At 37.8% G+C, this 12,167-nt stretch overlaps 1 protein-coding gene across 1 annotated transcript; it reads left to right on the forward strand.

Moving 5' to 3' along the window:
* The first annotated feature begins 8,650 nt into the window (after window positions 1-8,650).
* Window positions 8,651-11,947, forward strand: LOC143616167 (uncharacterized). The gene is made up of 3 exons (XM_077089081.1): window positions 8,651-9,244; window positions 10,398-10,934; window positions 11,525-11,947. Exons 1-3 carry the CDS (start codon window positions 8,651-8,653, stop codon window positions 11,945-11,947), a joined length of 1,554 nt encoding a protein of 517 aa, XP_076945196.1.
* Window positions 11,948-12,167: the final 220 nt, after the last annotated feature.

Genomic DNA, 12,167 nt, shown 5'->3' on the forward strand with positions numbered 1-12,167 from the left:
ATTAAAGTTGTGAAATTTGAGCTAGGTTTAGACGCCCCGAATGGCCGCGGGACCCGTTTCCGTTTTTAGTGCACCAAAAACTGTTATCGGATAAAATTACCCAAATAATCCGAATTATTTTCGGATGATTTATTTTTACTTGTTTAACTCAGTTATATGAAAATAGTTCATTTTTAGGGTTTTTATACACCGGTCAGCTCGTTTATGCGAACTTTACCGGTTTACGCGTTTTAAACTTTAAAAGTTTGTTTTTGCACAAATAATTATCCGTTTAATCTCGGATCTTGAAATTTTGCACAAATCACTTTTTGACAGTGGGGAATTTTATAAAACTATTTCCAGAACTAATTTTTATATTTAAAATTTATTTATCTATTTTTAAACACCATTTAAACACTAAATATGTCGTAAATACCAAACAACCTTAGAAAAATCCCAAATTTTTCCTGGATGACCCCTGCCATCCACATAGTCCCCTGTAATTTTTCCAGAACCAAAATCTCTTTTTACATGCCATTTTCACTAAAACCGAGCTAGAAAACCCTAAAACTCGTTTAACCGAAAAGCCTACTTAGACTTCTCCAACTGACCTAAAATTTTGTGTGTGACTTTTACATGTTATACAAAGCTTATCTGCAATTTTCCAGAAGTTTTCATGATATTTAACTATTTTTCACCATTTTTAGCCAAAACCGAGCATTAAATTCACCAAATATTCATCCTTTGTCCAAAAATTACCAAAATTTCACAGATCTCATATTTTCATGTGTAGATCATCTCTGTGAAATGTTGTAGCCTAACTCTAAACGTACCACATTCTGTCCAAAACACTCATAACCGAACATAAACCGAATATACCTTTTGTTTTCCGCCACTACAAGCTACACACTCGTCTTTCCGCCTTATCTACCACTAAATACAGAACCTACAACCAACATACCATAATACCAACCAAGTTACACTCACAATCAAGCCTCTTACACTATAGTTTCGGTTATTGTTTCAAAACTAAAGTTTAAACCGTAAAAATTCGTTTTTGGTTCGTTTAACTCCTTTCTTGGACCAAGATCCCTTGTATAACCCGTATACATCACTTGATTATGCAAGAATCGGTTTCATCTCGGGTTTTCACCCTTTTTCACTTGAAACCTCATTTTCTTGCAAATAAACTCAAGAAACGAAGATGGAAACGTATATAACTCAATTTTTACCTTGTTTCTCTTGCTAAAATTCCGGGTTTTTGAGTGGAAATGTGGAGAGAAAGAAGGATTGTTGCAATGTTTGTTTAGAAAAAAAAAATAAAAGGGTAAGGGGTTAATACCCCATCCGATCGGAATAAGGAGGAGGGTGGGGTGGGACCCACCTTTCCATTTCTAGCCACCCATTTAGATTTCGGCAATCTGGATAATGTTTTGGATAATCTGGTTCATTTCGTTTTTTGGTTAAATGTTTAATTCGGCTTAAAACGAGGCTAAAACGGTCGTTTTCGGCTTAAAAATGAAATTTATATAAAACCGATTTAAAAACTTTAAAAACTTAAACCATGGCATTCATTATCTTAGAACATCATATTATTAGTAATTGCGCATCTTTTTCGGCTTGATCGATCGTCTCTTGCTTGGTTTGGTATTGAAGGTTTCGTTTAACGTACCGACGTACCATTAAATCGAAAATTCTTTTTCTGTGCTTTAATTCACTTATCCCAAAGCTTTAATACTTCGTAAACATCACTAAATATCATATATCTCGTCTATAATGTAATCCTCGGTTCGTTCGGGCTTCAATAACCATTAATCGGTTAATCGTATTTCCAATATGATTAACTGTATAATCGAATATAATCCGTACTGTGAATCATACCTACTCGTATAAACGCATTATAATTCATATATTCATTATTAAATAACACATAAATAGTATATACCGGTTAGGGTATACCTGATTCTGCCGGAATCGTTATACCAAATCAATCAAACTTGAACTCTAAATATTAACAAACGTGTATTGATTCAGGACACAAGTCTTTTTGGACAATTTCTGGAATTAACTGTGAGTTTCTCTACGCCCCTTGTTTTAATCGTTTTTTTAAACTGTTTTGGGGAAAAGCATATTTATGTTGATATATATATATATATATATATACTTATATATATATGTACTGTTTTCGTTGTATTGTTGTTGGAAAACGCGGATTGTTTTACAAATTATTGTTATAGTGGGATGAATCAATTTGGTTAAATAACTGTTAACCGGGGTAACGGACACAGAAATGTTGGTAGATCTATCGGGGTGACGCCCCCCACTTCCATTCGCGTTGGGTTAAAAGTGGGAATATTTTGAGTATGGTACGTTTCTAGTTATCAAATTGGTAGTCATACACGCGTTGTACTCTTAGCTAGTTTACAACTAACATTTTTTGTGTAAAAGGCAATCCGTTGGTTATTTGAGTACCGTGTTTGGTACTGTTATGTATACCGTGTGTGATCGGTATGGTGTGTGTACCGTGTTTGATCGGTACCGTTGGGGATATGGTAGGTTGCAAACTATTATATTCGCTTGTGTTATTATATATATATTTTTATACGAAAACTGTTTTTTTATCGAGAAACTCACCAACATTCGTGTTGACAAAATTTTTTTAATATGCTTTTCAGGTAAATGAGGATTTCGCGAGAAGGAAGCAGGAACGAAGTGTCGGTGTTTGAATAAGATGTTGTTTGTAATATATTAATGTTTTAAATAACATTATCCGTATCTTTAGACACGCAAGACTCTGATATTTTAAATAAAAATGTTATTTTAAATTGTGTTGTAATGTGATTGGCTAACGGCGTCTGCCACATCCCAAAAGGCTTAACCTAAGTCTTCTGCTTATTGTCATTATGGTTTTCGGGGTGTGACAGAAGTTGGTATCAGAGCCAATCGTTATAGTGAATTAGAAATGTAACTGTTTCTAAAATATAACCTAATATTCAAACACGCGCTCGTTCCCGCCTTGCGAAATAAGGTAAAAGTGTAAGTAAACAAAAATATGTGTATATTTATTTGTTTATATGGGTATATTTATTTATTATTACTAACGATCACTGTGAATTGGTTACGTATTACAGATGTAATCACAATAGCCCATCATTATTTATGACTCAAAAAGTGGAACTGAAGGGGCACTAACGCCTCCGATCGTACCACTGCTAGACTTTCCCCCGGCACATCACGAGCCTGTTTTCCATGAGACTCTCGTGGGAGAAAGCTCTAGGAAACGAACCCATGACGAGTACGAGGGAAATGACCACGCTTACATTCCACCCGTGTTTGAAGCACCACACCACCCCCCGTTGGACCAGGGTTTGCGTGGAAGAATATCCCGACCGTGGATGAGAGGTTGGATGACAGAACCGAGCCCCGGTGCGGAAGCGTGAATAATCGTTATTAAGCAACGGTGTGGAGCTCGGAACTAGGGTTAGGATCGAATCTCACTAGTATTCACTCTTGAAAGATGTTTGGACGGATGAGGTGTATTGGAGAGAGCCTGATTTGATTAATAATCAACAATAAAGTAGGATGAACAATTGTAATCAAAACACAAAAGATAGAAAATGGTAGTATTATAATATTAGTCGAATGATTCTCATAAAGATGAAACACTCATACATACATTCATACATACAATCGATTAAGAAATATCAGCTGCCACCAGGAGAGCTCATCCTGGAGGCGGAGACTCTCTCAAAGGGATAAAACCCTAAATCTCACACATACACAATACAGTCACTCATACTAGACAAATGAATAAAAACATCTATTTATACTAGTCTAGCATGACTTGGTCTTCAAGCCATCCACCCTTGGTTGAGACCAGATAATATATTTTTCACCCATAAATAAATTAGATGCGTCGGTCTAAAACATAAGTCCCAACAATCTCCCCCTTAGACCGATGCAATCGAATTTCTTCCATGATCACCTCATAACTCGTTATCTTTCATTGAAATTATCCCCCTCACGTTAAGCTTCTCCCATTTTTCATTTCGAATCATCACTCTTATATCACTTTTGGATATAGTTGCATGGGCATATGAACAAGGCTTTGAACTTCAAAGATCAACTTCAAGTAACAAGGTTATCACAAAAGAAATAAACTCATTGTGATCATCAAATAATCTTCCATTCTTCAAATCTGTTTCTTCCCCTGTAAATTATCTTCAAACCATTCCCTGAATTAAGATAGCATTCAAGTTCAACCATAACCCGTTCTTGACTGTTCAAGTGACTATTTCATAGGAGGTTAGACTCTACTGATCATCCTTTCAACATTGTTACTCGTGATGACTCTATCTTCTCTTCCGTACTAGGAAATCTGAAAATTTACAACTGATGAAACATCTCTGACAGACCTGGGATTATTGGTCTTGATCAACTTTTCCTTATCTTGAGTCTTTTACTTGATTTGAAGCATGCCATTTGCAATGAAATTCAAAGATTTTTACTCCCCCAATTTCGTTGCAATTGTCTTTAATAAATGTGTCTTCAAATCAAGTGTGGGTGAAACAATCTTGATCATCCTCATCAAGATTGTAAAAATCTCAGATAAACATATTTAAAAGCTGGCTGACACTAAAAGTAATTAAATCCTTAAGCTTGGTCAACACTTGTTCTTGTAAAGCTTTTGATGAAGTCGTGAAATTGGATGAGGTTTGAATTCCATAAGCTTGTTGATGATTGGAGAAAAATTACCAAAATATCCCTGGTATATATCTTCCGTAGAGAACAGCTTGGTCAAACGGTCAACGGTACCAAAAATCTCAAAAGTTTCTTCAAAACTTTGAAATATTTCACAAACTCTATTTCCTAGCACAAAGTGTGCTTGGGAGCATTTTCCTAGCACAGAGTGTGCTGGGAGCACTTTCCTAGCACAAAGTGTACTCAGAGTAACTTTCCTAGCACAAAGTGTACCCAGAAAGCAAAACATTTGTGATTTTTCAATTTTAGCACTAGCACAATGTGTACCTGGAAGCACTTTCCTAGCACAAAGTGTACCCGGAAATCAAAACACTTGTGATTTTTTCAATTTTCAACTAGCACAAAGTGTGCTCGGAAGCACAAGTGTGCTCAGATTACTTAGTGCTCGGAAACAAAAGTGTGCTCGGATTACTTAGTGCTTTTTCATTTTCCACCAAACATGCTCGGAAGCAAAAGTATGCTCGGGGGCAAGGGTGTGCTCGACATAAACTTGAGTTTTCTCTTCACAAGCATAATTGTTCAAGACAAAACAAAGTATGCTCGAAAAAAAAGTCTGCTCGAATAAATAACAAAGTGTGCTCGAGACTTAAAGAAGATAGTTTTCTTGAGAAGACAAAGGATATGCTCTGGGTTTCACAAAGTGTGCTCGAATTTGATGTGCTCGATATAAGATGAGCTCGAAATAACATGTGCTCGAGCCAAACAAAGATGTGCTTGGGCAAAACACATCATGTGCTCGAAGCAACACTTAGTCATTTTCCATACTCGAGTCCAATCTTATTTGTTCATAGTGTGCTCGAGACATCAAAACTTCATTTCCGCGTCATCAGTCACTGATTTTCCCATGCAGAACCTGCTTGAATATTCACTTTGCATCTGCTGCAACAAACCATAATGATATTGCCTCTAGTACATGTTCATTTCTGACTTGTACATTCTCCTTATCAGTTTGTACCATCAGCAATATTTTTCAACAAACATCTACTGTTTGTGCAGCACGAGCACACAAAACCCTAATTCTTCAGATCCAGAAACAGGTTTCGTAATCTGAAATAAATCATTGTAGCACCATCCAAGTCATCTCGAAATCAAAGAAACCTATCTTCATATCATAATCAACCTTTTCAGATCTAGAAATAATCAGATGAACAGTTTTGCCCCAAAACGAGCCAAATAACACTGTTACATCAGATCTGGACCATTCTGACCAAATAAACATGAAATTGATGTTGGATATCCAAACGAGTCATCAACCCAAACATCAATCCACATACTTTTCTCCGAATCATCAAATAATTTCAAAACCCCCAAAAATAATTTCAACGAACTTCATCGGTTAACGTCCATGGTAGATTCAAGAGCGAACTGAATCTGTTCAACGGTTAGTCTGAACGATTCGGGAACCCAGGCTCTGATACCACTTGTCAGGTCCCCGATTTCAGCTGGATCTTACTTAATCATGTCAAAACTCACACATATTGATGTGTCGACAAGGGAGTTAATGACGGGTTGCTATATTTAGAAAGATTACTGTTTGTTAAAGGCGGAATCAATAACAAACATGATTGTTGCAATTAATAATCAGAGGTAGATAACACAAACAAGATTCACTCAAAAGATTTCCATTTATATAATTTTCATCATACAAAGTGGATAATCGATTTAGGGTTTCTTTTAGGAAGACGGCAGTAACTCAATAAATATTATCGTATTCAGCCGCCTATTTTTCCGTGTTGTGTCTCTGCTGATATTGAGGCTGTTGTTGATACTGATGCTGCTGATTTCTTGGTTGGTTCTGAAATTGGTTCATTTGGAAATTTCTTGGCAGATTACACTCTCTTGCAAAATGACCAGGCTGTTTGCAATTGTAGAAAATGGCTTTTGACTTGTCAAAACCAATTCTTTCATTTGGTCCTGATAGGAGTGACCTACCAGTCCTATTATACAGCCTCTTGCTTCTGAGAGCCAACATAGCTACTTGCCACTTCAAATCCATGTCCTCCAAATCATCAGCATCTATCTGCTCAAGATCATCTTGTGCTACACTTGTGTGAATTAAGTTATTTGCAACAAATGCACTATATGATTCAGTGAACATTGAAAGCAATGCCTGTGTATCACTGCTTTGACTATGTCCACCATTAGTGTGAGGAACATTCCCATTCGCCATAGAGGCAGAATCAGTGTCATCAATCAGCTGCACATTGAATCTTTGCTGGTTTCCTTGATTGCTTGTGCTACCACCAACAAATGATTTTGGAGTATCAGAATTAAGTTCAACAGGTTCTTCAATGATAGGAATCTGCTGTTGATTCTTAGTAGTCAAATTACCCATAGGTGCAATAAATGCATTTGAAACATTGAAGCAGGGTCTTTCCTCCTTAATCATTTCATTCTCTATCATCTCTATTTCAGCAGCTTGGAGAAAGCACACTACATCATCCACTTTTAGCTCATTAAAGTTGTGTTTTGTAAGGATGAACTTGCAAGCAGTGTACCATTCCTTTGGCATAGAGTTGAGCAGTTTTGTATTCAGATCAAAGTCTGTCATAACATAGTCAGTGGTCCTGAGATCATTCACTATTCCCAAAAACCTTTCAAGGATAGACTTCAACATTTCTCCATCTTTGTACTTAAATCTTTCTAGCTGCTGCTTCAGTCTCTGCTTCTTGATGTTTTTGAGCTCAACATTTCCTTCAAACATTTCAAGTATTGCATCATACATTGCCTTGGCATTGGGATGATGTGCAACCTTGGTGAATATTTCCCAAGACAGACCTAGCTTCAACATAGCTAAAGCCTTGTCATCAACCTTTCTCATTCTTTCTCTTACAGCAGCAGTTGCATTTGCCCCTTCTGCAACTTCTCCTTGTGGACCATTCTTGATGGAGTTCCACATATCAACATCATTATAGCAAACGGCTGCTACAAACAAGACCTTCCATTTTGTGAAATTTTCCTGTCCATACAACCTAGGAATCTTGTTAGTAGAGACTTCTTGTTCCTCGTAACCAGACATTTTGTGAAAAACAAAAGTAATTTCTTTATAAAAACAGAGTTTTAAAAATATTCAGATCTGAAAACTAATAGTTCAGATCTGAGGTGTCTGATTCGATAAGAACAAGATTTAAATATAAAGATTAAAACTTAAAATAGAACAAGGAAGAGAAAACACCAAATGATTGTAGATCTGGGAGAAAAATGAAGAACAGAGCTGCTGACGTCACTTTTCAATGTAACAGTAATCTGCTTACGTCATTCTTCTTAAAATCTTCAATCAGCAACAATCTTTCTAAAATAGCAGAAATCAGCTCTGATACCAATTGACAGAACCGAGCCCCGGTGCGGAAGAGTGAATAATCGTTATTAAACAACGGTATGGAGCTCGGAACTAGGTTTAGGATCGAATCTCACTAGTATTCACTCTTGAAAGATGTTTGGACGGATGAGGTGTATTGGAGGGAGCCTGATTTGATTAACAATCAACAATAAAGTAGGATGAACAATTGTAATCAAAACACAAAAGATAGAAAATGGTAGTATGATAATATTAGTCGAATGATTCTCATAAAGATGAAACACTCATACATACATTCATACATACGATCGATTAAGAAATATCAGACGCCACCAGGAGAGCTCATCCTGGAGGTGGAGACTCTCTCAAAGGGATAAAACCCTAAATCTCACACATACACAATACAGTCACTCATACTAGACAAATGAATAAAAACATCTATTTATACCAGTCTAGCATGACTTGGTCTTCAAGCCATCCACCCTTGGTTGACTTGGTCTAAAACATAAGTCCCAACATTGGATCAGCATAAAAAGATGTTGCCTATGCAGGATTCCGCCTTATGTGGTGTTAAGCTTCGCCTCGCGACGATGGAATGTAAGAGTATCGATAATGACTGGACTTTTGACCTTTTGTCCAAGTTTTGTCTCCATAGAATTTGAGCCCCTCCTTGGTATAGAGTCCAGTAAACTAGATACCAAATATTCAATTGAACTAGCTAATGGGAAATTAATTGAAACTGGTGAAGTAGTACGGAACTGTAATCTCCTTTTAGAAAACCATCAGTTTGATATCAACCTGTTACCCATTGATTTTGGCAGTTTTGATGTAGTTGTGGGAATGGACTGGCTATCCAAAAACCAAGCTGAGATTATCTGTTTGGAAAAGCAAATTCGGCTTCCACTCCCAAGTGGTGAAACCCTATTTGTGCAAGGTGAGCGAGGGAATTCAGATTCAAATCTTACCAGTATTATGCAAACGCGTAAGATGCTACGCAAGGGTTATCCAACGTATCTCGTAAAGGTGATAGATACAAAAGCTGAAGAGCCGAAGATTGAAGATATTCCGGTAGTAAGAGAGTTTCCTGAAGATTTACCAGGTTTACCCCCACCAAGGCAAGTTGAATTCAGAATCAACCTGGTTCAGGATGCTGCACCGGTAGCCCGATCTCCCTATAGATTGGCACCCTCAGAGATGCAGGAAATGGCAAATAAAATTCAAGAATTGCTATATAAAGGATTCATCAGACCGAGCTATTCCCCGTGGGGAGCACCAGTTCTTTTTGTGAAAAAGAAAGACGGCTCGTTCAGGATGTGTATAGATTACCGCGAACTGAACAAATTTGCCATTAAGAACCCGTACCACTTACCGAGGATTGATGATTTGTTTGATCAATTGCAAGGATCCAGTTACTACTCAAAGATAGATCTGCGATCTGGATATCACCAGCTGCGAGTTGCTGATACGAATGTTCACAAAACCGCGTTCAGTACCCGCTATGGCCATTACGAATTCTTAGTCATGCCTTTCGGTCTAACAAATGCCCCCGCCGCATTTATGGACCTATTGAATAGAGTTTGTAAGCCATATTTGGATAAATTCGTGATAGTATTTATCGACGATATACTTATCTATTCACGAACCAAAGAGTACCATGAGGAGCATTTAAAGCAAATTTTGGAGTTACTTCGAAATGAGAAGCTGTATGCAAAGTTCTCAAAGTGTGAGTTCTGGTTGAGAGAAGTACGTTTCCTTGGACACGTGATTAACGAGCAAGGTATACACGTGGACCCCTAAAAAAATGAGGCAATCAGACACTGGGAGACACCCAAGTCACATACGGAATTGCGAAAATTTTTAGGTCTTGCTGGGTATTACCGGAGATTCATCAAAAATTTCTACAAAATAGCTCAACCTTTGACGCTATTAACCTAGAAAGAAAGGAAATACGAATGGACCGAAGAGCAAGAAGAAGCTTTTTAGATTTTAAAGGAAAAGTTGTGTAGCGCACCTATCTTATCCTTACCATAAGGAACCGATGGATTTGTAGTATATTGTGATGCGTCTCGCTTAGGTCTTGGTTGTGTGCTTATGCAACGAGACAAGGTGATAGCATACACATCAAGGAAACTCAAGGTACATGAAAAGAATTATGCGACTCACGATTTGGAATTGGGAGCTGTTGTGTTTGCTCTTAAGATTTGGAGACATTATCTGTATGGAACTAAATGTACAATATTTACTGATCACAAGAGTCTCCAACATATCTTTGATCAGAAGGAGTTAATATGAGGCAACGTCGATGGGTAGAATTACTCAATGATTACGACTGTGATATTCCGTATTCGTTACCATCGAGGTAAAGCGAGCGAATGTTGTGGCTGTCGCATTGAGTAAAAAGGAGAGAGAAAAGCCTTTGCGTGTTCGTGCATTAGGACTAACCATTCAGACGAGTCTCACTACTCTAATCCGTGATGCACAACGTGAAGCTTTAAAGACAAGAAATTTGAAGTATGAGAAGTTGCGAGGACTCGAAGCTGAATTCATAGAAAAGTCCGACGGAGCATTATACCTAATTGATCGAGTTTGGGTACCACTATTTGGAAATCTGCGTAGAATTGTTCTAGACGAAGCGCATAAGTCTAGATATTCAATCAACCCAGGATCAACCAAGATGTACAAGGATCTCCAAGAGCATTATTGGTGGCCCAATTTGAAGGGAGACATAGCCGTTTATGTCAGTAAGTATTTGACATGCTCCAAAGTAAAAGCCGAGCATAGGAAGCCACCTGGACTTTTGAAGGAACCAAAGATCCCACAGTGGAAATGGGATAATATTACCATCGATTTCATAACCAAGCTGCCAGTTACGCCTCGGAACCATGATGCCATCTGGGTAGTAGTAGACAGATTGACCAAATCTGCTCATTTTATACCCATCTGAGAAAAGGATAGAATGAAGAAGTTAACCCAGATTTATCTAAAAGAGATTGTAGCCAAGCATGGCATACCTGTCTCAATTATTTCCGACAGGGATGGTCGTTTTGTTTCTCATTTTTGGCAATCTCTTCATGAGTCTTTAGGAACTCGACTGGACATGAGCACCACATATCATCCTCAGACAGATGGTCAAAGCGAAAGAACCATCCAAACATTGGAGGTCATGTTGTGAGCTTGTGTCATCGATTTTGGAAAAAGATGGGACACTTATCTGCCTTTAGCTGAGTTTTCCTATAATAATAGTTATCACTCCAGTATTCAAGCTGCACCGTTCGAAGCTTTGTATGGGAGGAAGTGTAGATCTCCTCTCTGTTGGGCAAAAGTCGGAGAGAAACAGCTTACAGGACCTGAAATTATCCAAGACACCACGATAGGGTCTTTCAGATTAAGGATAGGTTAAAAGCTGCGGCCGACAGACAGAAGAGTTATGCGGATAATCTTAGGAGACCATTGGAATTCCAAGTAGGAGACTAAGTGTTGTTAAAGGTTTCACCTTGGAAAGGAATAATTAGATTCGGCAAAAGAGGCAAGCTAAGCCCTCGATTTGTTGGACCATTCAAGATTATTCAACGTATAGGGCCAGTAGCCTACCGACTAGAGCTACCTTCAGAATTTCGTGGGATACACAACGTGTTCCACGTATCAAACATAAAGAAATGCCTTTCTGACGAATCGCTAATTGTTCCTGTTGAGGACATCCGAATCGATGATAAGCTTCGATTTGTGGAAGAACCTGTTGAGGTTATGGATTGGAAAATCCAGAAATTAAGGCATAATAAGATTAAGTTGGTGAAAGTGCGAAGGAATTCTAGACTTGGTCCTGAGTTCACGTGGGAACGTCAGGATAAAATGAAGCGTAAATACCCTCAACTTTTTCCCGTAGGTTCCGAAACCAGTACCTCATCCTAAATTTCGAGACGAAATTTCTAAAAAGATGGGAGAATGTGACGACCATCGATCTGGTAATTACCGTAACCGTGATCAAATAGTAATTAATAAAATAAATATAATTAAAAAGTATTTTTGTCCAAAATTATTGTTTTTAAATAAGTTTTAAATCAAAAATCTTGAAAAAGCTGAAATTTGTCGTGTAGTGAGCACTGCGTAGAATGGCACCGGGTGACGACTT

This window comes from Bidens hawaiensis, unplaced genomic scaffold (genome assembly GCF_021521415.1).
Source record: "Bidens hawaiensis isolate Kalapana, Puna unplaced genomic scaffold, B.hawaiensis_p1.1 tig00046127_1, whole genome shotgun sequence".
Taxonomy (NCBI): domain Eukaryota; kingdom Viridiplantae; phylum Streptophyta; class Magnoliopsida; order Asterales; family Asteraceae; genus Bidens; species Bidens hawaiensis.